Source organism: Mustela nivalis (genome assembly GCF_964662115.1).
Source record: "Mustela nivalis genome assembly, chromosome: 1".
Lineage (NCBI taxonomy): Eukaryota > Metazoa > Chordata > Mammalia > Carnivora > Mustelidae > Mustela > Mustela nivalis.
In genome coordinates, this window is record NC_139020.1 from 65,077,979 (window position 1) to 65,105,883 (window position 27,905).

At 47.4% G+C, this 27,905-nt stretch overlaps 1 protein-coding gene across 4 annotated transcripts; it reads left to right on the plus strand.

Annotated features, from left to right (window-relative positions):
* Nucleotides 1-204: 204 nt before the first annotated feature.
* On the plus strand, nucleotides 205-25,272 carry NR1I2 (nuclear receptor subfamily 1 group I member 2). 4 transcript variants are annotated; one of them, XM_082711643.1, is made up of 9 exons: nucleotides 205-513; nucleotides 15,751-15,969; nucleotides 17,089-17,222; nucleotides 18,611-18,798; nucleotides 19,726-20,000; nucleotides 21,363-21,505; nucleotides 21,677-21,793; nucleotides 22,145-22,250; nucleotides 23,591-25,272. In XM_082711643.1, exons 2-9 carry the CDS (start codon nucleotides 15,938-15,940, stop codon nucleotides 23,733-23,735), a joined length of 1,140 nt encoding a protein of 379 aa, XP_082567769.1. In that variant the 5' UTR covers nucleotides 205-513; nucleotides 15,751-15,937; the 3' UTR covers nucleotides 23,736-25,272. The 4 variants fall into 4 exon arrangements, with proteins under 4 accessions (XP_082567769.1, XP_082567768.1, XP_082567766.1 ...); XM_082711642.1 differs by having other exon boundaries at nucleotides 21,677-21,755; XM_082711640.1 differs by having other exon boundaries at nucleotides 21,677-22,250.
* The last annotated feature ends 2,633 nt before the right edge of the window (nucleotides 25,273-27,905 follow it).

Here is a 27,905-nt window from a genome sequence, read left to right on the forward strand (position 1 = left end):
TCAAATTAACTTTGCCCCAGAGACACAGCACAGAGAGCATCAGTTGCATGAATTTGCACAGAACCAGTTAGACCAAACACATACTAGCAACACTACCCCCCATCCCCAGCATTTTACAGTGAAGACTGGAGAAAAAAGTGGGGGCACGTAATGAGAGTAAATACGGTAATAGGTTCATTTGCTAGTTGGAGCTCTGGACTTGGGACTTAGGAGTGCCAGATGGGGGCCACAGGGAGCCTACAGCCTACGTCTGACCTGGACTGAGATGTAGGTGAGAGACAAGATTGGCTCACATCCTGGGAAATAACCTAGGTCGGAACTCTAGCAGGAGCCACAGCCTCTCCCCGGGGCAAAGTGTTCACCACAGTAACAAGCGGAAGAGGAAGGTAATGCTTCAGTCTGCAGCACGGCAAGGACTTGAAGGCTGCCGAGCTTCTCCCTGATCCTTTGTTCCTGCTTATTCAGAGCGGACCCCAAAGGAGAAGTCACAGCAAAGAAGTTGCCACCAAGCAGGTATGGGTTTTCTTTCTTCCTTTCTCTTTTGCCAGGGGCAGATTGCCTCCCCAGATCCCTGAAAAAAAAAAAAAAAAAAAAAAAAAAGTGGGAACGCAAACATATCTTAACATTTGAGGCCCACACCGTAGAGGGTCATATTGGCCTTACAGCTGTTCAGCTTTCCAGGATGGAAAAAAACGTGCAGATAATCACTTAATATCGAGTTCCATTAACCATGCTTCCTGATCATGCACCTGCCCCCTAAAGAAATAATCACAATGGAAATCTCAATTTTATATCAGCCACAATGAGTCATACACACAATCGGCCCCCTCTCTGTTGCAGAGTTGGAGTCTCCTGATCCAGAAAAATACCCAGGTGCGGGGTTGTGGGGGCTGGGAGCAACTCAGCCCTGGTTCCTGTCAGTCCTTGGGGCCAGGGCAGAGACCCAGCTGCAGGACAGTCACGGGGCCTGATCTCCTCTGCAAGGGGTCCCTCAGAGGCTCTTCCAAACCCCTCCCCAGCCCTCAGGCTGAGTTGGCTTTGGCCCAGTCTGTGTTCTACCTTTACTTGCCGGGGTAGGCAGCCTGGCCTGCAGAACAAAACCTCTTCTACATGAGCTCAGTGCCACCCTTCTCCCCACAAAGCAGCCCAGCAGTGTTTGAAGGTAACACCATGTGTGGGGATGGTCAGGAGTTACCTCTGAGGCCACTGAACCTTGATTCAGTGAGTCAGCGGCGACAGGCACTAGACTCCTCACACACGGGATGGCTGTGTGACTTTGGTGCTGGCTGGAAAGGTCAATGGTCAGCACCAAGGTGGCCAAGGTGACTGGATTATTTCCACTGTGATGGATGTTTGATCTCAAATGATATGGCCAGAGTCCAGAATGTTCTAAGCAAGGCCCCAGAGGCTACTACTTATTTAAGTAGTTGGTTCATAAGAAAGATAAATTTTTCCATATACTTATTAAGTATAATTTTCAATATCCTTTTGAAAATGTCTTTAAGTTATATTACAAACTTAAATCTAAACCAGGGATTGGCAAACTATGGTGTGCATGCCAAATGTGAACCACCAGATTTTTTTTTAAAGATTTTATTTATTTATTTGACAAAGACAGAGAGAGAGCGAGCACAAGCAGGGGGAACAGGAGAGGGAGAAGCAGGCTCCCTGCCAAGCAGAGTCCGATGTATGGCTCAATCCCAGAACCCAGGGACCAGAATCTGAGCTGAAGGCAGAAGCTTAACCAACTGAGCCACACAGGCGCCCCCGCCACCAGCTGTTCTTATAAATAACATTTTATTAGAACACAGCCATGCTCATTAATGACATATTATCTACAGCTGCATTTGCCCTTGGACAACAGAATTGAATACTTGCAAAAAAGACAATATTGCCCCCAAAGCCTAAAATATTAACTATATGGCCCTTTACAGAAAAAGTTTGTCAAGTCCTAGTCTCAAGCTATCAAATTTTTCTTCAATTATTATGAATGAACATAATAAACAACCACAAAACTGATTAAACTATTGTTAGTAGGTAATAGCTTTTTAAAGTGATGAAGCCTGATTACATGCTTTTTGTAAAATAATGGATCCAAAAGTTAAAAATAGAACTACCTTACGACCCAGCAATTGAAATACTAGGTATTTACTGAAAGGATACAAAAATACTGATTTGGAGGGACACACGCACCCCTATGTTTACAGCAGCATTATCAACAACAGCCAAATTATGGAAAGAGTCCAAATGTCTATTGACTGATGAATGGATGAAGAAGATGTGTGTGTGTGTGTGTGTGTGTGTGTGTGTGTGTGTAATGGAATATTACTCAGCCATCAAAAAGATGAAATCTTTTTTCCCGTCATTTGCAGTGACGTGGATGGAGCTAGAGAGTATAATGCTAAGCAAAATAAGTCAGTCAGAGAAAGACAAATACCATACGATTTCATTCACATGGAATTTAAGAAACAAAACAGATGAACATGGGGCAAAAAAAGAGAGAGGCAAACCAGAAAACAGACTTTTAACTATAGAGAACAAACTGAGGGTTGACGGAGGGAGGTGGCGTGGGATGGGTTAAATGGGTGATGGGCATTAAGGAAGGTACTTCTTGTGAGGAGCACTGGGTGGTTATATGTAAGTGATGAATCACTCAGTTCTACTCCTAAAACTACACTGTATGTTAACTGACTAGAATGTAAATAAAAACTCAAAACAATAAATAAAAAAAAATAAAATGATGATTCAGGATAGATAAAGCTAAATTCTCCTTAAGCCATCCTGCCAGTGCCAGTCCCCTGTCCCCACGAAAGCAACTGCTATAACCAGTTTGGTACATTTATCGCCAATCCTCCGCATTCACAGATACGTACATGTACTAGCAAACTGTTTGTTGTCATATTATTCTCATTCTGGTTTTCCACCCAACAAACTTTTCATATCCATATTCCATATGGAGACTTTCTATCTCTGTATATAGCTCTACCTCAATAATTTTGTATGGATTATACATAGAATATGTGCGTCTTATTTTTTTCAAAGTTTTCTACTTATTTTGGGGGGGGAGGGGCAGAGGAAGAGGGAGAGACTCTTAAGCAGGCTCCAGACCCAGCTTGGAGCCCCACCTTGGACTCCTCCCAGGACCCTGAGATCATGGCCTCAGGCAAAATTGAGAATCGGAAGCTTAACTGATTGAGCCCACCAGGTGCCCCAGAATATGTGCATTTTAATTTTTGATGTTATCAAATTGCCCTCCACGGTGACTGCAACAATTCATACTCCCTCCACAGAGAATGACAGTTACTGTTCCTCCATACCCTGATGCTTGCTGTCTATTAAACATTTATGGTTTTTCTGATGAGATGAGTGAAAATAGTAACCCATTTGTAAAATATGTAAATGTCCCTGATTACTAATGTGTTAGTTTGCAGAGCTGCCATAATAAAACACCACATGCTGGGGGGCTGAAACTCCAGACACTTATATTCTCACGGTGCTGGAGGCTCAAAGCCAAGATCAAGGAGCTGGCAGGTGTCACTCCTTCTGAGGTCTGGCTGTGTCCTCCCATAGCTTTCTGTGAGAGCCCAGCTCTGGTAGCTTGCCTTCCAGATTTCTCCTTCTTACATGGACATCAGTCATATGGGATTAGGCCCCACCCTAATGACCCCATTTGAACTTAATTGCCTCTTTAAAGGTACACTTAGAGATATAGTCACATGCTGAAATGGGGGTGGGGGACACACAACTAGTGTTGCACTAACAACTAGTGCAATTGGGCATCATTTTATATCATTCTTGGCCATTGTATTTCCTCTTCTTTTTTTTTTTTTAAAAGATTTTATTTATTGATTTGGCAGAGAGAGATCACAAGTAGGCAGAGAGGCAGGCAGAGAGAGAGGAGGAAGCAGGGTCCTGGCTGAGCAGAGAGCCCGATGCGGGGCTTGATCCCAGGACTCTGGGTTCATGACCTGAGCCGAAGGCAGAGGCTTTAACCGACCGAGCCACCCAGGCGCCCCTGTATTTCCTCTTCTTAATTGCCCATTCATATTCTTAGCTCATTTTATATGGGGTTATTTTCTTCTACTTACTTGTAGGATTCTAATATTTATTCTTGGTGCTAATCCTTTGATATACATATAATAAATATTCCTGCTAAGTCTGTGACTTGTTATTTAACTTTGTTTACATCATGTTTTTTAGTCAACAGAAGTATTTACTGTTATTGTTATTGCTGTTATTATTTTGAGTTAGTTGAATTTATTAATTTTCTCCTTTATGGATTTTGTTTTTTGGGGCTTATGTAGGGAAGCCTTCTCAACCTCCTAAGATTATGATGATAATAAAGTATTAGCATACTTTCTTTAAATAACTTTATCACCTAAAAAAAATAGGCTTTTAGTCCTATATTCCAAATTAAGTTTGCCCTCTCCCTAGTCATTTGAACATTCCCTCTATTGTGTACTAAATTCTCATTTTTACATGTCTGCTGCTACTTTAAAAAAAAAATGCATTTCCTATTCTATCATAGGAAATATTATAGAGTCAATTTCTATTATAGCTTTACTGTTTCTAATTGATTTTTTTACTGACATATACAAAATCTATTTTGTGTTTGGTGTTATTTTTTTTTAAATATTTATTTATTTATTTTAGGGAGAGAGTTGGGGGGAAGGGGCAGAGGGAGATGGAGAGAGAAACTCAAGCAGACTCATCACTGAGCACAACATGGGGCTCGATCTCATGACCCTGAGATCATGACCTGAGCCAAAACCAAAAATCAGACATTTAAGTGACTGAGCCACCCAGATGCCCCAAAAATCTATTTTGTGTTTTGATATTTTGTCTGGTCATTTTACTTAATTCTCTTAATACTTGTAAAACTATCAATTGATTCTGTTGGAACTTCCTGGTAGACAACTATATTATATATATAAAAGAGTTTTGTTCTTGCCTTCCTCATCTTTACACAGAGAAAAATATTTTTTTCTCTTACTGCCTTTTCTTGGCCTTCTAGCACAATGCAGAGTAATAATTAAGACTGAGGAGAATCTCAGGGCTGATGCATACAGTTGTAGGAGTTGTGCACTGCACAATTCTAGGGACACCATTCACAAATCCTTTGATGTCTAGGTATTTTTTATCACTGATTTTTGTTTTGAAGATTTTAATTATTTGAGAGAAAAGAGGAGAGAGAAAATGAGCTGGGGAGGAGCAGAGGGAGAGGGAAAAGCAGATTCTGCACAGAGTCAGATGCAGGACTCGATCCCACAACCCATGAGATCATGACCTGAGCCAGAACCAAGAGCCAGACGCTTAACTGACTGAGCCACCCAGTTCCCCCAGTGTTTCTGATTTTAATTCATTATTATTTCATACTGTGAACTCCTATTTCCTGGAGACTTCTCTGCAGGACTCTTTGACATAGGAGTGTGAGGGGACTCTTCTTGCATACAGGAGCCTTCTAAGTGTCAGGATTTTCAGGGGACTGGGAAGAGTTCCCTGCCATCCAACACCTGTTCATCCACCTGCCTTATCCCCTGAACTTCTGTGAAACACTGAAATAACAATATCCAAATGAAAATTAAGATAAAGAGATACATCCAAATTCCTCATGTAATGTCAGAAACAACTCTCCTGGGTCTGGATGAATTCTAGTCACATTCTGAAACGCTATGCAGTAGGAACACTGCAAACACATAGAAGAGACAGGCAGTTGACTCAGAGGTCATTGTGCTCTGTTAAATATTGGAAGATGGTACGGGGTGTACTTTTAACTTGGGCTGATACCAGCTTTCAACCCTGATCTATGTCTAGGAACAAATTTTTTTGACCCCTTGGGTCTGATGACTGCATCCCAGATGCACAAAGGCCAAACTGCATGGCCACCTGAAGATAGCAACAGACTTCTCACTTGAATTTATGCAATGTAACATTTCCTCTCTGAGTTTCTTCTGGGTGCCTGTCCCATGCCAGGGCCAAGGAGTGGGGGACACTTTTGTTCACAGTATTTGATCCATTAAAAGAAAAAAAAAAAAAACTTTAAATATATGATCTCATTTTATCACTGTCTTTTGTGACAAAAAATGCAAAAAAAAAAAAAAAACAACAAAAACAAAACTTACACTGTACATAGCGTATCCATTGGCCCTATAGGAAGAATTAGAATCAAGGGAAAAGTTCTATCACTTGTTGCCTTTGTGACCTTGGACACACAACCCCAGTGGCTTCAGTCATAAAGGGGATAATAAGACTTGTCTGGCCCTGCTCAACCACAGAGAGGCCCTTCTCCGCTGACCTCACAGGTGCCCCTGCAGGAGATGATGATTTGGCAACACTTAGTAAATAGTAAAACCTGTATCATAGGAGTTAAAACCTGCCAACCTTCTCCCTTCATTGAACAAAACCAATAGTTTGCAAGCTTCACTGTCAACTTCTTAGAAATTCAATTCTTTTTTTTTAAATTTGACAGAGAGAGAGCACAAGCAGGCAAAGGGAGAGGGAGAAGCAGGCTTCCCACTGAGTGGGACTCTATTCCAGGAAACCAGGATCCTGACTCAGGCTGAGGGCAGACACCTAACTGACTGAGCCACCCAGGCACCCCAAAAACCCAAAACTTATGTAACTTCCCTTCAGCTGCTTATTTTCCCTCTTTACCCTCTGGTCAGTTCTGACATATATCCACACACATACACACATGCGTATACACATACATTTCTGATTGTATATGCTTATGATGCATGTAGATACATACATATAACTATACACATAAGACATATTACATATAAAACGTAAGTATATTATAATCCTACTGCTTCAAATAGTTTCTACCCCTAAAATCACAAGTTTTCTATCATTTTCCCCTCCACTTAGAGTCCTTGCCGCTTCAACTCCCAAGTTGCCCACTCTTGCCTCCCCGTAATCTTGACTTGGCTTCAAAGCCTTTTGATTTGACTCATTTGAAGATTAAATATATATTCATCTCCTCCCCACACCCTTTTCTTGGGAAGGAGTTATCTCACCCCCAAACGCATTTCGACTTTCAACAACAGTTTACGATACCAGTTATCTTGCATGTGTGTTTCATTACTTCCTCTAACTTCTTGAACCCTAAAAATGTTTGAATTGCCATACCCTCTACCTGCCTCTCGGTCATCTTCTCCGTTGTGTACAGCCCATTTTCCATCTGGGTTAGTTGGCTTTCTTAGGTCCTTGCTACTCAAATCAGACCAGCAGTGCTGGCAACATCCGAAACCCACCGCCAGACCCAGGGGTTGGAAGGTGCGTTTAACAAGCTCCCCAGGTGATCTGTTTGCACGTTAATGTTGGAGAATCCCTGAACTTAGATTCTAAACATGTGCTCTGGGTTACTTCACCCCATGCAGATTCTGAAGCAGACAGAGATCTTAACTGTCACCGAGGTTCCGAGGTGTGGTTCGAAAGCTAACGACCATCAACTCCAGGGCAGCTTGCTTGATTGTGACCTGGTTATCTTTTTATTCCTTACTGTAGTGCTTTGATCTACTGCTGTTCCTTCTGTTCTCTGGTTCTTCAACTATTTTCCTTCGGCTTTGTCTCTGCCTCCTGCCTTCTGCTTCCTCGAAGCCCTGCTTGGCTCCCGGGGCCGCCTTAACTGTGGGCATTAGGGCCTCCCAGGGAAGGCAGGACTGAGGTATCTGGCCACACACTTCAGTCAAATATATTGGCTTCCCTTTTAATGTTCTTTAAATATCTGATTAACATTTATTTAGTGACAAGTGATGGTATTTTTTTAATTATAGTAAAAAACACATAATATAGCATTTACCATCTTAGCCATTTTAAGTGTAGGGTTCAGTAACATTAAGTATATTTAGACTGTTGTGAAACTGATCTCCAGGTCTTTTTCCTCTTGTAAAACTGAAACTCTACCCATTAAACAGTAACTCCTTATTCCTCTCTTGCCCCAGGCCCTGGCAAACATTCTCCTACTTTTTAAACTTTATCGAGGAATAATTGCAAATATAATCATATATATTTAAAATGTAAAATGTGGGGCACCTGGGTGGCTCAGTTGGTTAAGTGTCTGCCTTCGGCTCAGGTCATGATCTCGGGGTCCTGGGATCGAGCCCCACATTGGGCTCTCCACTCAGCAGGAAGCCTGCTTCTCTCTCTCCCTCTGTCTTTCTCTCTCTCTCAAATCAATAAATAAAACCTAAAAAAAAAAATGTACAATGTGATGATTTGGTAGACATATATTTTAGAATGATTACCAACGTCCAAATAATTAACTCATCCATCACCCCACACAGTAGACACAGTTAACTCTGTGTGCGTGTATGTGTGAAGAATGTTTAATTCCCACTCCAAGCTACTTCCAAATAAATAATACTGTATTATTAGCTAATTAACCATGTTAGCAACACTGTGTTATTAACTCTAATAACTGTACATTGCCACCACTCGACTTTGTGTTTCTATGAGTGTAACTGCTTTAGTTAAACTCATTTAGGTACCTCCTACACTGAAATCATACAGTACTCGTCCTTCTGCGACGGACTTCTTTGACTAGCACAATGTCCTCAAGGTTCATTGGTGTCGTAGCCTGTGCCAGAATTCCTTCCTTGTCCAGGCTGATAATACTGCATAACACGTGTCTTCCATTCATCTGTTTGTGGCCATTTTGGTTGCTTCCCCCTTTTGGCTGTTGTAAATAACGTTGCTGTGAACATGGGTATGCAAATACCACTTTGAGGCCCTGCTTTCAATCCAGAAAGTTGAATTCTGGATCATATGGTCTGTTTTTTATTTTTTCTTCAAAAAAGACCCACCGCCCTGTTTCCCAGAGCAGCTGCGCTATTTTGTGTTCCAAGCAGCAGCGCAAGCGGGTTTGAATTCCCCACATCCTCTTCAGCACTTGTTATTTTCCATTTCTGTGACAGCAGCACCCCCAGTGGGTGTAGAGGGAGGTCTCATGGCATTTCCCTAGTGATCAGTGACACTGAGCATCTTTTCATATATTTATTGGCAAGTGATACTTTTTTTAATGCAAAACGTATATCGTGTCCTTCATGATCAAGACGAGTAATTTATTCTGTGCCATTTTCCAAGCCAGACTACTTCTTAGAAGGCATGTTTAAGTGTTTAGAAAATAAAATAGTCTACTCATTCCCCTCAAACAGCCCTACACCACACATGAGTCTGTCTCTGGTTCTGTCTGCCAGTTTTCACAGGGTGCTCAGGGTTGTCAGAGTCTTATCTCCGGTGGCTGGCTGGAGTGACCCAGTGTGACATGCATGAGTGCCCCAGTCACTCCATAGAGACTCGTCTATACTGTCCAGGAGTGTAGGAAAGGAAACAATTTATGGTTTATTTTGTTTCTCAGTTATTCCAGCAATGTTTTGACACCCTTTGAAATGGTGGCTCCCTACGGAGAAGCTCAGCGATCGGCCCTTTGAGTTGGCTCTGTCTGTATATCTGACATTCCGTGTCACTAGGAAAGGATCTCAGTGGGTTGGTGGATCCCTTGGTTGGTGGATCTCCCTGGGAGAGAGCAGTCACAAACATCCCTCACAGGGCCCCAGAACCTGGTCCCACCAGGAGCCCTTCTGAGGGTGGCCGTGGGTGGGGGCAGCCCTCCTTAGCACCCTCGTCCTGTGAGGTCAGGTTGGGCGAATTTGTGTCTCCTTTACAAGGACAGAGGGGAGGCTGTGAATACTTGTCTGCCACAACATTTCTTCTCATGTAATTGTCTCAGATAAAATGTTGGCATTTTATCTGACACATCCTGTCTTCTTCTGATGTGAGGTCTGGGGAGGCAGTAATGTTTTTTCCTATTAAAAGCATTCCTTGATCTCTCTGCTTTAAAAAAAAGTTATTTGATGGGTCTCCTTTCAAAACCCCAGATTTCCCTGTAACTCCCACCTTGCTGCCGACCCCTTCTGTCCTAGCCAAAGCCCACTCTTTCCCCTTCAGAGTGGGACAGAAAAAGAAGACTTCGTCCTTGTCACTGAAGAAGATTAAAGAGTTAACAGTGAGGCAGAGAAGCAGGGGGGTGGGGGTGGGGGGACAGCCAGATCCCAGGAAAGGGATTCTCTGAGGGCTTCTCTGAGGGCTTCCTTTTGGCACGTTTGTCCAGGCGCTTGGTCCTGACACTGGCATCAGTCTTTCGTGTAAGACTTCATATTTGGGGGGCATCAGTCTGCCCCACAGAGGAGACTGAGCAGTGAAGGCTCTGTCAGCCAGTCTGAGATGTGATCTCTCCTGGAGACTCCAGCAGGTTGTGTCCCTTTGTTGACAGGGACAATGGAAACAGATCAGAGATTGATTTTAGACAACGAAGCTTGGGGCTCTGGGCCCCTTCTGTACATGGGCTCCCTCCCATAGTTGAATCCTTTTATAACATTTTCATAAGTAAGATATTTAAGCATGGTTGTTTTTAGACGGTTTCTACACCACTGTCCTATTTTCCCTGAAGCCAGGTGTTGATGGAGTGGCCATGGGCTCATTGGAGATTGAGTTGGGGGTACATTTAGTTTGGGCATATTCATATAGTGGCAGTTACTTGCGTGTGGGGTTGAGTTACTGCTAACCACCCAACATAGCAATGGGTCCCAGGAATGTCCCACTCTGCTGCTTGTCCGCCACTCTTGCAGGTGCCAGCAGAAGCTAAAGAAGGGGAGTGAAGTTTGAAATGTGTGGAGCCAAGAATTAGACCATGGAAAATTCTTCCAAATATGAAGTCTTACACGAAAGAAACTTGATAGAGGCTTTCTTATGTTTGACAACAATCCTCAGCTACATGTGAAGATAAAAATATTCCCATTATCATAATAAAAAGCAAATTTTGGTCAATGATACCAGAGAAAAAACTTTATATATAAAGTTCCCATATAAACTTTTTTATATAAAAAATGACATTACATGGGTTCTTGGGTGTCTCAGTGGGTTAAGCCGCTGCCTTCGGCTCAGGTCATGATCTCAGGGTCCTGGGATCGAGTCCCGCATCGGGCTCTCTGCTCAGCAGGGAGCCTGCTTCCTCCTCTCTCTCTCTCTCTCTCTCTCTCTCTCTGCCTGCCTCTCTGTCTACTTGTGATCTCTGTCTGTCAAATAAACAAATAAAATCTTTTTTTAAAAAAATGACATTACAATATCATTGCTATATGAGGGGAATTACTTGTTTTCTATTGCTGCTGCAGTATTACCACAAACTTGGTGGCTTAATACAAAATTTATTATCTTATAGTTCTAGATGTCAGGGGTCCAAAGTCAGTATTACTGGGGTGAAACCCAGATGTTAGCAAGCTGGTGCCTTCTGGAAGGTCTAGGGGAGAGTCTGTTTATCACCTTTTCCAGCGTCTAGAGCCTGCCTGGATTCCTAAGTTCACAGCCTCTTTCTCCATCTTCAAAGCCAGCAATGTAGCATCTGACCACTTTTCCATGATCACGTCTCTTTCTCTGACCAGACCCAGGAAAGTTTCTCTGATTTTTGAGGTCTGTTTCCTCAATCACATCTGTAAAGACTCTTTTTCCATATAAGGAAACACATTTCCATGTTTCAGGGATTAGGATGCGAATCTTTGGGGACCATTATTCTGTTTCCCACAAAGGACAATATTAATAGTTGTAATTTATTGTGATTTCTTTTCTCAGTCTTTCTCACAAATACATCTTCTCTTTGGTACCTAATTCCGTATTTGCAATGTGCGTTCTTTTTCTTGAAGAAGACCCCTCCAGTTGTACAAGCCTCAGACCTCACATAATCTGACTCCTGGCAAGTCTACTTGCCCACTGACTGGGTCGAGAACTTGACGAAATTTTTCCCACACTAGCTGGGCAGAGTCTGTGGGGGTGGTTCTGCTCACTGGCCAGGAAGGGAACCTGGGAATAGCTGAAGAGGAGAGTACCTGTGTCTCATACGATGACTCCGGACAATCACCGAGCAAAGTGCAGGATGCCCATATTCTATAAGGGATGCTCTGATGAGCGCCATGCTCTGTGGATGCCTGTTGGGGGGAGGTGGAAGAGCCCCTGAACCATAGCACTCAGAGCTCAGTGGATGTCCTGCTTTGGCAACTGCCATGATGCTTTTTGGTTCGGCCAGTCTGCTCTTTCTGTCTTGGGGCTCCAAGATGATCATGTCCGGCTTTCTCTCTGGGATTCTTTCCTGGCCCCAGTATTGACCGAAGTCTCTCTTCTCTCCTGCTGCCTTATGGAAAACACCCATCATTGGGGTCTCCCTTTTGGCCATTTACTCTACTCTCTTCGGGTCTTCATGCTGCCCCCCACCTTGCTACCTGGGCCACTGGTCACACAGGTCCCTGAAATTTCTTCTCTCTGCCCTTGAGTCTCCCCCACTCTCACTTCTCTAGGGCTGTCTCTTTCCCAAATCTACCTCGGCACCCAGGTGAGGGCTTCTCTCCTGATCTCCCCCCTTCTAGCAATTTCCTCTTCCTGCTCTGGTGAGAATTTTCTCCTCCACCTCCAGACATCTCTGTTACACTTGGCAACCCAACAGGCAACATCGTGGGCCTTCTACTGGGCATTTCCTTCTTCCCTAAAAACAAAAAGATAGGCGCTTCCCACATCTATACCCGGTGTCCAGTCTGGGTATATCCGCAGCATGGCTCACTGTGTTCACACAGTCTCTCAATATCTGGCTCCAAGGGTCACTAGTGGATGGCTTCCCACCCCTCCCTCTCCCCCAAAGTAGACTCTCTCCCCAGCACCACCTTTTCATACAATCCTTCTGCTGGTGAGGAGTGTGAATATTCACACACTTCTCTGGTTTTCTTGGTTTTCCATCATGATTAGCCATCTACCCCATACTGTTGGGGTCCTGGGAACACTGAAACCTAGTGTGCTGCCTCTCACAGCTCAATCCCCCTTGACCGGCAGATGCCAGGTCTGCGGACAGGGTCTCATTTGGCCTCATTTTGGAGCCTGAAGCTGCTCAACCAGCACCACTCAGGTGTTCTGCAGGGCTGTCAGTGTGGGCCTCCAGTGGCCACCGTTGTCCACTGTCAAAGCCAACCCAGTGGCCATGCAGTTTTCATCCTCTACACCTGCCTCTGAAGTCCTTCCCCAGCTCCTGGGCATCCCAGAGTCCTCCCCCAGCCGCACTTGGGGATCCTTCCTCCTTCCATAGCAGAAACTGAACTCTGCGTTTCCTTTAGAATTTCTCTCCGCTATCACCCTGGGATGCACCATTCTCCTTCCTTTCTTTCTCCCCAAGTTCAACCCTGTCCTCCCTGTAGTGTGCAAGTTCTCCAGCATGCTCAGATTACCGAGCCGGGTGAGGAACAGGTGCAACCCTTAGAGCAAGCCCAGCTGGATTCAGTCAACACTGCATGTTTAATTAGTCTGATTAAATTCACATGAACAAGAGATGTGGCTGGCACATACCAGTCACCCAGGCACTGTCATTTCTCTGTCCACAGGGCACCGTGCTGGAAGGACTAGTGTAAGGGGGAAGCAGGGTCAGAACTGTAGGCATCATCCAGCACCCCCAAGTCCGATCTATTTCTAACAGAACTCTAGGGGTTCTGTTTCCATTATCTCTTGCCATATAACAAATCTCCCCAAAACTTGCTGGGTGAAGCCAGCCACCATTTTATTTTCTCCCATCATTCTGTGTTGACAGAGCTCAGCCTGCTCTGTGGCATCAGCCGGATGCGTAGCTGGGCTGGTATGTCCACGAGGGTTTGCTCACTTGTCTGGAGCTTGGTGGGGAGGGCTGGAAGGTGAGGGCAGAGGGACCTCTCTCATCTTGTCATATGAGGGCTTTCCCTCTGCACATGGTCTCTCTGCATGGTCCCCTTGGGTGTCACCTCAGCAGCAGAGCTAAACTTTTCTCACACGGTAGGTTAGGGCTCCCCCAAAGGGCAGAAGCAGAAGCTACCAGGCCATCTTGCAGCTTTGGCCCACAACCGGCACAGTGACATTTCCCCACAATTCTATTGGTCAAAGCGAGACACAGGCCATCCCAGATTCCTCCTGAGAGAGGACTGCAATAAGGTGTGGACCCCAGGAGGTGTGGTTTGCTGGGACAGACTTCGGAGCAAAGCTGTCATGGGTTCTCTAGCTGGGGCTTCATATATGAGAGAATGAACCACAGAATGTACCAGATCTGTGTGACAGTCAACTTAGGTAAAACAAAGTAAAAGTTACACAAATGCTATGACGTGAGACTCTGGCAATAATCCTAATACCTCCTCATTACAGAGTTGTATCAGTCAGACACAGTGCAATAAGTAAATGTCTCCTCCCTTTGTCCCTTGGCAGACAATTCTTTGCACATCTAATTCTGCTGTAAGTTGTTTTTTTTTTTTTTTTTTTAAGATTTTATTTATTTGACAGACAGAGATCACAAGTAGACAGAGAGGCAGGCAGAGAGAGAGGGGAAAGCAGGCTTCCTGCTGAGCAGAGAGCCCGATGTGGGGCTCAATGTGGGGCTCAATCCCAGGACCCTGGGATCATGACCCGAGCTGAAGGCAGAGGCCTATACCACTGAGCCACCCAGGTGTCCACTGTAAGTTGTTTTTGCTGCTCTTGCTCATGGTGCCACCTTAGTGTTTGATTCCTGATTTGTGAGGTTTTGCTCATATTTCTTGAAAATCATTTGTGTGATTCTTTGCACCTCAGTGGAAAGTGATTTCCCTAGAGAAGAGTGTGTCTGCTTCTGTGGGTGCCTGGGAGCACTGCCCACCCAAGATCTCCTTAAATCAAATCATTAGCTTCAGGTTTTTGGGAGGACTCTCGATATACATTTTGTCTGCAAGCCCATATGAGGTCAGGATCATGATTTGAAAAATCAGGAGGGATTTCCCCCCACACCTGTTCAGTTCAAGTTTCCCATCAGCCCATTTTATATACAGTTTTCTGGAAGCAGGATTGTGGGACAGATTAATTTCTAATTCATTTTTACAGGTGAAATGTTTGCTTTCATCTATTTTGCTGCTGGAAAGAGAAACTTTCATTTTGAAATGTTACTAAAAGTTTTATTTGGGGTTAAGAAAAGGCAACATCATCTGTGGTGTGGTGGCCCTGGGCAATCAGTGCCCAGAGAGGCTTTGGGAAGCATCATGAATAAGACAACTCCCATCTCTGCTCATCCTCCTCTGTGCTCACTCCAAGTATAGAATTCGGACACACTCTCAGGTGAACATTCCCTGGGGCAAGCATCTCAAACACAAGTCTACTAACGGGTACAAGTTCTTTGATTACTCACTTATGCCCCCTCTTGACTGGGATGCTGGCCATTGTCTTCCTGCATTCCGAGAGCCCGTCTCCTCTCTTTCTCCCCATTTGCTTGATTACTTAGCTGAAAACTGACTTTCTGTCCTGCCTTTTCAACTTTCTCTGGGAGCTTGGGCCACCTCATGCCTGAGAGGCTGTCTCCCTAGTCCCAGAACCATCTCTAACAAGTGGCCTGTCCCTGGGGCCTCTGACCAGGTTAAGGGCTCCTAATCCAAGTCCATTCAGGAATTGCTTCTGTGACCTCACCCGGGCAACCTTTTCTTTCTCCTTCTCATTTCTTCCTCTTACCCTTCTCTCAGCATATTCCTGTTCACATGCTTTCCTACAGGGCCCTGTTACTGCATACACACCGCCACCATGACATCTTTCCTGATAATGAGTACTAATCCCACCCCCAGTTCTCCTGTGGTTCAGCTCTTGGGTCTGCAGAACCATGTGGGAGCAGCACACAGGGAGGACTGTGTCAGCACATCTCTGCCCGGCCCCTTCATTTCCTGTGTTTTTTTTCACTTCTAGCCCAAGAGGCCTAGAAGCAAACCTGGAGGTGAGACCTGGAGAAAGCTGGAACCATGCTGACCTTGTGTCCTACGAAGAGGCAGATTCAGCACCTGCGAAGCCTGCTGTTAGTGCAGATGAAGGAGATGGGGGTCCCCAAATCTGCCGTGTATGTGGGGATAAGGCGACTGGTTACCACTTCAATGTCATGACATGTGAAGGATGCAAGGGCTTTTTCAGGTAGAGTTACCTGCCAGCCCTTACCCACCTGCCACCCCAACACACTGGGTCACATCTAACTGGGGCTCTGCCATTAGCCCACTGGGAACTGCTTTAGAGTCTCAGCCTGACCTATCCCAGCTTCAGAGTATAGGGCAGTTGCCAGTTCAAATGCCTTCTATTTTTTCAGGAGATTCATGAATATCTCAGACCACTTCCTCTTCCATCTTTCTATCTTACCCGGGAAAGGGCCCCTTTCACTAAGATAACCCTTTTGTTTCTCCATGTGTTGAATAAAATGGAAAATCAGTTCATAAAAGAGGAAAGAATCCAAAAAGCCAAAACTCTAGTGCTCAAATCAACTTCAGGGAGTGTTTGTTAAGCAAAGAATGGCATAAAATAAAAGAATAGGACAAAACAGTCTCATCTAGAAACAGGCAAACAGGGAGGTCGAAAACTTAAGGACTGCAAAGTATCAGTTCATAGCAAGACAGGCCTACACAGAACGGTTCCCATTGTCCAAATGAAGAAAGAGTAAAGACCAAAGCCCCCCTGCGAGGCTCTCAGATCAAAAGGAAGAGAAGCCGGCCAAGAAAGGAGGGAAGCAGAGAAAGAATGTGTGAGGAGTTGGCAGTCTGCCCACCAGGAGGAGAGAGCAGCTCCCACCTAGGGGCCCACTTGGGACCCTCAGAAGCTCCCAGGACAGCCAGCTGGCTGTCTGCAGAGTTCCTGGCAGCTGAACATGTGCCCAGAAATGGACCCTAGAGCCAGGACCCATCCTGCAATCTCTAAGATGGGCTGCCAGTCAGCATGCGGTGGGTGGGGGGCCAGAACCCACAGCAGGCCCTCCCGGGAGGCGCTGCGGCACCTTGGACGTCTCCCTAGTCAAGAAGCCCCGGCTTTGGGGCTGGAGCTACGAGGCTCTCCAGTCCCGTGGGGGCTCCGTTGGTCTAGTGCAGGTCCCAAAGCAACCATGTCGGCAGCCACACTCCGGGTCGTGTGGAGTACAACAGGGTCCAGAGAGACGTGTAGCTTGGAACACCCCCCGCCCCCCGTCCCACCCCCCAACTCCCCACCACACCCGGGCACAGGAAGCCCCGGTGTCCTCGAACCGGCCTTTCACTCTCTGTTCTCTCATAGGAGAGCCGTGAAACGCAACACCCGGCTGAGGTGCCCCTTCCGGAAGGGCACCTGCGAAATCACCCGGAAGACCCGGCGTCAGTGCCAGGCCTGCCGGCTCCGCAAGTGCCTGGAGAGCGGGATGAAGAAGGAGAGTGAGCAGCGGGAAGGGCCCTGGGCGGGCGCGGGCTGGGGCGCATGCGCATCGTGAGCCTGGGCCAGGTGTGCCTCGGGCCCAGGCTGGACGGAAGCGGAAGCGTGGTGACGTGTACGCGCACGTGTGCAGACACGCACCATGGGTGTGCGCATGCCTGAGACCTGTGTACCACAGGCAGGCCAAGGGAGGCGAGCTCGTGGGCCACCTGCCCACACCACCACCCCAGGTCCATCCTACAAGGACTTGACAGAGAAAGTGCGTCTTTATTCTCTGCTCCGGGAGGTGTGGTGGGCATCTCATGCTCCTTTAACCCCTCAGGTGCCCCTGCACGATTCTTTTCGTCGCTTTCATAATCGTCCACATGGTGTTTTAGCCACATTGGGCCAGGGGAACTGGGGAGAAGGAAGCCAGAGGCACATGGTGTGATACGACCCCCACCCTTCCAGCAGCTAGTACCCATCAGCCTCCCAAACCTGGTGTTTGGAGGAATTCCAGAGGAGTCAGACAGGTGGCATAGGATGCTATCATTCTACCTGTAAATCTTGGGTGTATAATTGTGCTCCCAGCTCACTCTGAGATTGAGGCTGGTAGGGAAAAGGCTGAAAGCTTCCAGTGCGTATGTCTCCACTGATCCCAGAGTTGGCAGCCTCTTTCAGGGGACGAGTTCCCTGGGCCTGTGGACAGGGGCATCTCCTGCAGGCCAGCTGAGAGTCAGGCCCTCCTGTGGCTGTCCCCACCGTTGCTTGCACCGACGCCCACCTCTTTGCTCTGCACGCATAAGCTCCAGAAATCCATGGAAGGCCCTAAGGCTCCAACCTATGTAGGAAATGGCTGGAATGGTCACCAATATTTCGTGCTGAGCAGCAGCCTTAGCTCCCTAGGGTCTTGGAGACCCAGATACCTTGGGGGGACTCTGAGGAGTCTGGTTTGTTGTCTATTCCACCAAAGAAGACTACTGACTGACCATTTATGTGCCAGGAAATCTGCTGGCACTTCGCATGCCATGTCTCATTGTGGCAGCAGCGTGAGGGGAGCACTGTTGCTCCAGATCATGAAGAAGGACATTAAAGCCTGGAGGGGTTAAGGTGCTTGTTCAAGGTCACCGCTAGCGAGTGGCAAAGCTGTGACCAAAACCCAGCATCTTTCAATTCTGAAGCCCGAGCTCTTCCCAGTATTCCACAAAGTTGTCACAAACCCACTGCCTCGGGCAGTTTACCAGCTGCACATCACTCTCAGCCCTTAACCCAGTGTTTCTCCAGGGGAGTCCACCATCTAGGACAGGGTGGGTTTTTTGCCACCAGCCCTAGTCCTCCTGCTGCCTGGAGGCTCACCAAGTGCAGCCAAGCTCCTGCAGGTGCCTGAGCCTGCCCCTGGTTATCCCCTCAGTGATCATGTCCGATGCGGCTGTGGAGCAGAGGCGGGCTCTGATCAGGAGGAAAAAGAGAGAACGGATGGGCACTCAGACCCTGGGAGCCAAGGGGCTGACTCAGGAGCAGCAGACAATGATCAGAGAACTGATGGATGCTCAGATGAAAACCTTCGACACCACCTTCTCCAATTTCAAGGACTTCCGGGTATGAGGCTCTCTCCAGTTGGCTCAGACATTATCCTAGCTCCTCAAAACCCCAGTCTCATTCCCAAGGGTTCTCAAAGAGTGGCCCCCGCCTGCGCATCAGTGGGCGCCCCAGGGAATGGTTAGAAATACCAGTTCTCAGCTTACCCGAGACCTGCCAAATCAGAAACGCTGACGGTGGGGCCCAGTGATTGGTGTTTTGAAAGGGAACACCTAGGTGATTCTGACATGTGCTCAGAGAGAGAATCTTTGTTCTCTCCTTCCACAGCAGGTAGTAAGTGGGCCTGAGCCAGAAACAGAGTTTTGGAAGCTGAGTTGCTCTAGGGTGGTTGACCCTCAGGGCTTTCTGAGGACAGGCCCAGGACCTGTTGGGGATCTGGCATTTGTGAAAGGGTTTTATAGATCTAAGACACATTTGTGATCTCAGCAATGTCAGCCATGTCTGATCCCGGTGCTCTCTTCCTGCTCTGTGCTCACAGGTGTATCTCAGGCGATTGGCTCCACTCAGAGAGCTGGCAGCCAGTGACCCCTGGAGTCTGTCCTTTCCATCTTGGGCTCCCACAACCTCCTTTTTAAGTCAGGGGTGCTTGGAACACACCCAGAGGTGGAGATCCCTTACATTCCACTGGGCAGAGAGCAAACCCATTTCTGACCAGGCAGGGATGGGAGGGAACATTGATAGATCCAGGAAGTACACCACTTGACAGGAGAGGACCAGAGAGAAGGAACAAATACGTGCGTGCACACACACACACGCATGTATATATGCATGCACGTGTGTGTGTGTGTGTGTGTGTGTGTGTGTGTGTGTGTGTGTGTCTGCACTTGGCATCCTCTCAGGCTGCAGCAGTGGCCTGTGTAGAAACCTGTTTGGGAGAATACATGCTGCCCCTCCTGTCCTCTCTCCATCTTCCGGGTCCTGTCCCAGCTGCCAGAAGCGCCCAGCAGTGGTCACGAGGTTCCGGAATCCCTGCAGCCTCCAGTGGGGGAAGAAGCTGCCAAGTGGAGCCAGATCAGGGAAGATCTGTGCTCACTGAAGGTCTCTCTGCGCCTGCGGGGGGAAGACGGCAGCATCTGGAACTACAAACCCCAACCTGATAGCAGTGGGAGAGAGATCTTTTCCCTGCTGCCCCACATGGCTGACATGTCAACCTACATGTTCAAAGGCATCATCAACTTTGCCAAAGTCATCTCCCACTTCAGGTAGGACACAGCGGCGGGGTGGAGGGGTGTGGAGAGGAGCAGGCAGTGGCCAGCAGATTTAAAGGGTCTAGGGTAGATTCCTCTGAATTTGGGGGATGTTGGTGCCAAAGGACCCTCCCTTATCTCCACCTACCCTTCCCATCAATAGGCAGGGCAGGTTATATTGTAGGAGCCCACCTGTTCCCCTGTGACACCGAGGCCTTGTTTAATGGGGTGAGGGTGGCCACGAGTCAGATGTAGCACATTAGATCAGGGGAGTAAGAGAAAGGCCTGCCTGCACGTGTGGATCTTGGCAGATCCCCACTGACATCCGGTGACCCGCAATGGAACATCGTGGTGTGAGGTTACTTGCCATTTCTTGTGAGCACGGTTGTGAGCACTGCCCCCCCTGGAGGTGTGCATGATGATCTCCTTCCTTCAACAAATAGAAAACTAAGGTTCACCAAGGTCAAGGAACTTGCACAGGGTTGTAGTTAACCAGAGGGGCCCGATTTGGGAGCAGAGAGTGCAGAGTTCAAAGCCAACTACCCACCAGGTCCTGAGCCAGCGCTGGGAAATAAGAGAGTAAGATCGACTTCCTGAGATTATAGATCTGAAAGAAAGGGGCTGGTGCAGAAAAAAAGGGACTGAATTTCTGAGGAGACCAAAGACAGGCAGGGGGCCCCTCAACAGCCAGCCTAAATGTCGTTCCTTCTGGGGTCTTAGTAGAAAGGCTCCTCTGTGGGGAGTCGGAAACTCGCAGATTTTGGGGGTGGTGTCAGCCTAAACATGAATTTCAGAGGTGGCCATTGTGTCTTGGCCTGGCCTCAGTGCCGGGAGGGGGCTGACGGCATCTGGGCTGCCTTGAGCGAAGGGATAGAAACAGTCAATCCATAACAGACAGCAGGAAGCAGATATGCCTACGGGCATGGAGCTCCTGCCAAAGGAGCGGCGCCAGAGGAAGGACCTCTGGGAGGTGCCTCCACAGCCTGTCTTGAAGGACCAGCAGGGTTTACCTAAGGGGAAGCCAGAGGGGCGGTCATCCCAAGTGGGGAAATTGAGGCAGAAGCTGGAGGCTGGGGAGCTGGAGCCGCAGCATGGACCGTGGGCCGGTGGCTGTGGGGGACTTGGAGGAGATGGGCTGGACAGTAGGGGAGAGCAGGCTGCACTGGCAGCACAGACCCCAGCAGCAGGAGCCCCGCGGGAGGTGTGGGGAGGAGCAACCTGCTTGGCTGCTGTCAGAGGAGGGATTGGAGGCTATCTGAAAGCATCTGCAGCCCCCTCCACCCCCCCCCACCCCAGCCACGTTTCTGGATATAGGAGGGGGCTGGCCTATAGCCCCCAGTCTGGAAGCTGGCACATCCCCCCCATCCTCTCTGCTAGGGATTTGCCCATCGAGGACCAGATCTCCCTGCTAAAGGGGGCCACCTTTGAGCTGTGCCAGCTGAGATTCAACACAGTGTTCAACGCAGAGACGGGAACCTGGGAGTGTGGTCGGCTGTCCTACTGCTTGGAAGACCCCGCAGGTGCCCGCGAGCTGCCTGCCTGCCCCATCGGAGGGGGACAAACATGCGCGTGGTTGGAGGGGAGGAGCCACATCAGGACAGGCCGAGGGTCCTGGGGTTGCAGGGCAGAGACCGGTCGACCGGCAAACAAGCCCTCTGTGAGGGAAGGCTGAGAATTTTGCCCACCCACAGGTGGCTTCCAGCAGCTTCTCCTGGAGCCGGTGCTGAAGTTCCACTACAGGCTGAAGAAGCTGCAGCTGCATAGGGAGGAGTACGTGCTGATGCAGGCCATCTCTCTTTTCTCTCCAGGTGACGACCCCACCTGGCCTGCTTGGCCACTCCCCTCCAGCACCTCCAGCCCCAGGCTTGCTTGCATTCCCTCAGCTTTAGGAGGAGGTGGCAGCCCACCCCTGCCCTCCCCAGGGAGGGTCCCAGCCTCTGGGCTTGCCCCCGTTTGCTGCATGGCCAGGAGGGGGTCCCTGGCTAGCTTCTCCCTGGGTTGGCGGGGTGATGTCCCCTTCGAGTGCCATCCTCCCTTCCCTGCCTGGGTGCCTCTGGCTCCGGAAGGTGGTTGGCTGGCCATTTGCACTCTCTGGCTGGCCCGATCTTGTCTGCCCCCACGGCCTTGCTGGCACCACGCTGTCTTCCCGTCCCCCGCAGACCGCCCAGGTGTGGTGCAGCGCAGTGTGGTGGACCAGCTGCAGGAGAGATTTGCCATTGCCCTGAAGGCCTACATCGAGTGCAGCCGGCCCCAGCCTGCCCACCGGTGAGCAGCAAGCAGGGAGGGTGTGAGGGGTTCCCTCCAGCAGCCCCCTCCTCTAGGCACCCCACCTGTTCTGGGCCTCTCAGAGAGGGCAGGCCAGAGCTTCTCCTGGGGCAGCCTCTGACTCCCGGGGCTTTGGGGCCCTGTTCTGTGACCTCCACTAAGGCCCCCAGCCCAGTCAGCCTGAGTTCCAGCCCAGCAATGGAGAAACTTGAGGAAAGGCCAGAGGCCATGCCCAGCTGTGGACGTTGCTCCTGTCTGCCCTTTTCCACTCCTGTCAGCAGGAATAGGAACCACCAGGGAGTACTCCCAGAGGCTCCTACAGGCTCTTCTACCAATAGCCAGCAGTAACCAGCATGGTAGTAAAAATAACCATGACAAAAACCGTGATGGTAGTAATAAATAAATTTGCACTGAGAAGTGCCAGCCCTGGGGCCAAGCAGTTTACATGATTTGACCCCTTTAATCTTGAACACAGACCCATGAAATGGGTGCCACCACTCCCCTGCAAGGGGCTGGAGACTCAGGGTGACTGCCTCAGGGTCCCCAGACAGATGGGTGGGATCTGGAGGTGGCAGAAGGTGGACCTTTTGAGTGCTCCCCAATCCCGTCCAGGAACAAGCACAAACAGGCAGGGTAGGAAAGTCCGTAGTTTGTGCTGGCCACAGCCAAAGGACGAAGGCTGCTCAGGGCTCGGCCAGACAGGGGTTTCCATCCCTGCGCTGGCTCTCAGCAGTCCTACGGGCCCAGGCCCTGAGGGGTGAAGGCCTGCACGAGGTGTGTTGGCTGAACTTCAAATCCCAAGTCCTTGCTTGGCCAGCTGTGACTTTATTTTGAGCTCAGCCTCTGGGCCACATCCTGATGTTCTTGGTCTTTCCCTGCATGGAGCTGGGAGGCATCACGCAAAAACTAAGGCATGAAACTGCTCTTAGACACTAGATCCCAGGCTGGATCCAGGAAGGATCGGCAGGTCATCCTGTAGTTGCTGCTTCCACGACTCCGCTGCTTGGTCCTGGCCCACAGCCATGCGCCAAGGCCATGTTGTCCCCTAGATTGCTCTCTGTGCGCGGCCCCTGCAGTGCCTGGATTTTCCCATGGAAGGCATGAGGGGTGAGGGAGGAGTGTAAGTCCACACCTCAGTCCCTCCAAGTCTGTCCTGCACTTCTCATCCGCCGACTAGGAGGAGGAGCTCAAGGAATTCAACTGAACCTTGTCTCTTGGCTTGCCTGAGATGTTCTAAGAGTAATACCCTCAAACTTGTGCAACTTCAAAGCAGTCCCAGGGTTGGTGGATGGGGACAAGGGTGGGCCGCACTCCCAATTATTCCTCTGGCTGGCCTGCAGGTTCCTGTTCCTGAAGATCATGGCTATTCTCACCGAGCTCCGCAGCATCAATGCCCAGCACACCCAGAGGCTGCTGCGCATTCAAGACATACACCCGTTCGCCAGCCCCCTCATGCGGGAGCTGTTTGGCATCACAGATGGCTGAGAAGCTGCCCCCTTGGGAGAGCCTTGGGTAGTGGGAAAATAGAAATATTATTTCAGCCAGAGCCAGAGCCCTGTCCTTGGAGCCACCATTCCTGGATCCAGACAGATGGATACCGCTGAGAGCCGACAATGCCCTACTTGTCGTGCCCACCCCAGGGAATCCACAACCACAGCTCTGGCAGTGTTGCCTAGCGTTCCTCAGGGAAGGGATGAGGGTCTCCCTGGACTCCAACCCAGTCTGAGGAGAGGGAAGCCATAGACACTTCGATGGAGAGTGCACTGGCCTGTCCAGAGGCAAGAGCACCCTCCCCTTAGAGATGGCCCTGTGGTCTGGGCATCTAGTGTCATGGTGGGAGAGGGGAAAGGGTGCCTGGGGCTGGACCATCTGAGAGTCTGTGCCCACAGCCAGGTTCATTAGCTTCTTGGATGTTTTCACTACATAGCCCCGTGTCCCTCACCGCACTCATTCCCAGCCCGCAACCACCTGTCCTGACCTGCTCAGTGAGTTTCCAGGCCTGTGTTCATCAGCTGGTGTATCTGTGTCTGCGAGAGGAGCCAGAAGGCCTGCAGCAGATGTTAGAGGCCTGTCATGACCGCTGGGTCTATTCTTTCTTCCTTCTGGACCCTCGTTCTGTGTCTTTGTAGCCATACAAACACATTCGTAAGCACCAACAACTGCAGCTTTCTGTGGGGTATTTGCCGACTCAGACATAGCTCCTGAACTCCAAGACTTTCAAGTTCAACTTAACAAAGCAGAAACACAAGAGTTTTGATCCAAAGAAGTGGTAAGGGCCACAAGAAGCAAGAGGAATTTCTTCCTGTGAACACTGAGCTATGTGGGGTTCTGCATGCACCTAAGGACCCAAGTGAGGGATCTCTGGAACATGTGTTCGTGGGAGGAAGGGCACTAACTGGCTGAGTGCACATTGCGTGACTTAGTGTAGGTTGGCTCTGCGTCAGACCTGGGGCTTGGGTCTGCCCCCGAGGGTGGAACACTAGGGTGCTCTCTGCAACAAGGTTATGTTAATAAACATGCTAGCTATCACGCCCTGTTTATACATCTGTTTGGAAAGCTAAAGAGTATGAAAGTATTTGCTTTGTTTATAGCCATTTTGAGTAAACATGTTTTTGCCTTTCCTGCAAATTACGTTTGACTAATTTTACGTAAGGCATCCTGCACCTAAGGACAAGATTTAGCAAATATGTTCCTGAGTTTAGTGTCAAATCAAGTCAAGAGGACTAAGTAATTAATTTGTGGCTAGAGATTTAAACTTTTTTTTTGGTCTTCTTTTCTGGGGAAAAAAGAAATGTGGGGGTGGGAAAATAGAAATATTATTTCATAACATACATATCTATTTCTTCACTACTTGTTTTACTACTGCCCTTTGCACATCTGAAGGCTGTTGGTATAAAAACAAAAATGATTTAACTTGGTTTGCTCATAAAATTATTCCATATAAAGATCCATGTAAAGATGGTACACCCTGCAATATAGTATATGTGTTGGTGTGCTTATGTACCAGAATTAAAACTGTAGTATTTGGATTAATTTTAAATGTCTAATGTTTTGAGGCAACTGAAGCTACAAGTTAACTGAATTTTAAGGAACAGACACTTGATTAGCTTTTACCATTTTACAAGAAGGCCAAACTCTGAGAACGTGAGAGATTGCCGACACTATAAATCAAAGCAAACAAACATATTCCTTGCCATCTCCTCAGATTTTCCAGCCTGTTCTGCATTAAGGATATAAAACACACACATTTTTAGAAAAGAAACTGAAGGGAAAAAGAGCTCCTCTCTCCCAATACAATGAATACAGATGAATTTGTTCCCAGGAATTTTGTCTAATTACACTCCTTGGGAAATATAAACTTTATCCCACTGTATTCATAAATCATATGCCTTGCCTCTTCCCCATTGAAATAATTTTGAGTGAAATAATTTTGAGCTATTCATTCAAGAGCCCGAAATGGCTATTAAATATAGGCTACAGTAAGGCAAAATTAAGATAGGATGTAAACTCCCGTATCGTAGTATTGATTTAAAAAATACCTGGGTAGCTGAATTGATATGTACGTAGGATTTATGTATCTTATAAAAATTATTGTAGTCTAAGTGTAGGTAAGATTCAAGGTGAGATACATCAAACTGCTCACACGGATACTTCAGTAGCTTTGCAGATCTTGACCTTACAGGGCTAGGAGCCAGACTCCACTTTGCTCCTCTCAAACATTTGGATGGCTCCATTACTCCCTTTCCTGAGCCTTTGAACACAGAACTAAGTGTCAGTTTCTAGGCATCCCTGTGGCTGCTGTTCATTTTCTAGGTCTTGTCTCAGGTGAGGATGAAGTCCATCTCCAAAGGTAGGAGAAAAGCTCTTCTAAGAAAGTACTGCTTGCCTTCTGGCCCCCTCATTAGCCAGAGGTACTCAGCAGCTAATCTCTACCTGGCCCAGCCATTAAGGATTCAATTAAAGCACTGACATCAACAAGTTTTCTTGTGGGAAGGCTGGGGTGGCCTCTCCTTTCTGGAGAAGAGGCTATAAGTAGAAACAGACATTTGGTTGACCGTCCCTTCCCAGTTTGACAACTCGTAGGCCCCATGCTGTGTTACACAGCAGCTTCCGTTTCCTCTGGACACATTCCCTTAACATGCCCACAGTGCTGGTGAGCGGAAGAATATGTTATACCTGAGAAACAGGAGGCTGAATCATCACTTTGGGTCACTTCCTTTCACAAACTTCTCCATGAAGAGCTCTGCAACCTGACCCCTCCCTTTCCTCACTCTTTCTAGAACACCTATGTAGTGGCATCCACTACCACGGTTCTGAATTGTGACCCGAAAGGTTGGTCGGTACTGTTTGGAGGGCAGTCTTTCAGGCTTTTAAATTAAAAGGGTATCGTTCTCAATTCCAACTCAAATAGGGCAGGAAATAGAAGAGTAGTGAATCCCAAACAAACACGTCAAAGCCATCGGGAGGCCCATCATCCTACAAGTGCCATCTTTATGTTTGCATTTTTCCCTCCTTTCCCCCTACCCTCTGCAACTGCTAAACATGTTTAACTATTTTTCAAGTATTAGCTAACCCCACCACCACAATAAATAAAATAAGCAAATAAACAGAGGAGCAGACTTTATCCAATATAAATTCGTTTTTATTGAAGCAGCAGTCACATGACTTCATATCTAGCCTTTAGATTAGGCCTGACAAGAGTGAGCCAGCCCTAAAAAAAATGATGTTTCTTTTTGCACTAAGAGACATAACATGTTTACATACATCATCCAGTATTGGAAATGAGCAGATGCAAACACAACATGTGTTGGTTACCTGGAGGTACAGCCCCACGGTTTGTGGTGTTCATATATTTTACAAATACTCCCAAAGACCATTACTGATGGGATGAAAGTTAAAAGAAAATACAGCTACACCAAACCATGAACACAGTAATCAAAGACAGCAGCTTATACACGTTTTAAAAATTTGTCCCTTTCAAGGACATTTTCTTTCTTTTCAAAGCAGTGTCTGCAAAGCTTCCTCTACTTCAAATCCAAAGGTTTCCAAGATGGAAGCTGCACCTCTTGGGGCTATACAATGGAATACGATAATTTAAAGAACGAGAACTAGTGTTCATATTTTGATTTTAGAACAAAGATCCATGTTTCTCTAATTGGAGGAACGGAGATGGTGATGTGACTACATATTGCAGTAGCAAAATAGACAGGGTAAAGAAAAGAGGGGTGGGTACTGAAATAAAGACCACACACTTGTGAATTTTAATTTCATTTCCAGGCTAACCTACTTTTTATTTAATGCAAATTACAGTACCAGTTAACTATTTCCAAACCAAGTCACATAGAACAAAATGTATTTACAAGGGAATGGGGAAAGGGAAAAAAAAACATTGAGCATACTTTTCACAAAAAAGTTTATATTTAAAATAAAAAAAAATCAGTCACAGAGGCATTCAAGTAGTAATAATGTTATACAGATTTTGCTTTTCCTTTATATCAAGACAGATTTGCACAAGTGTTTGCAATAGTTTGTATACAACCCACAGTCCTTTATATATATATATATATATACATACATATGTATATATATATATAATAAATTTTGTTTAGATTTGTTTTTAAGATGGAAGTGGTCACGCTAATTGGTATGTGTACA

Coding starts and splice junctions, on each gene's coding strand:
- NR1I2 (XM_082711640.1), top strand. CDS start 15,938: ATGACATGTGAAGGATGCAAGGGCTTTTTCAG. Junction 18,799..19,725: donor CCAATTTCAAGGACTTCCGG/GTATGAGGCTCT, acceptor GTCCTGTCCCAG/CTGCCAGAAGCGCCCAGCAG. Junction 21,506..21,676: donor CTGCTTGGAAGACCCCGCAG/GTGCCCGCGAGC, acceptor GCCCACCCACAG/GTGGCTTCCAGCAGCTTCTC.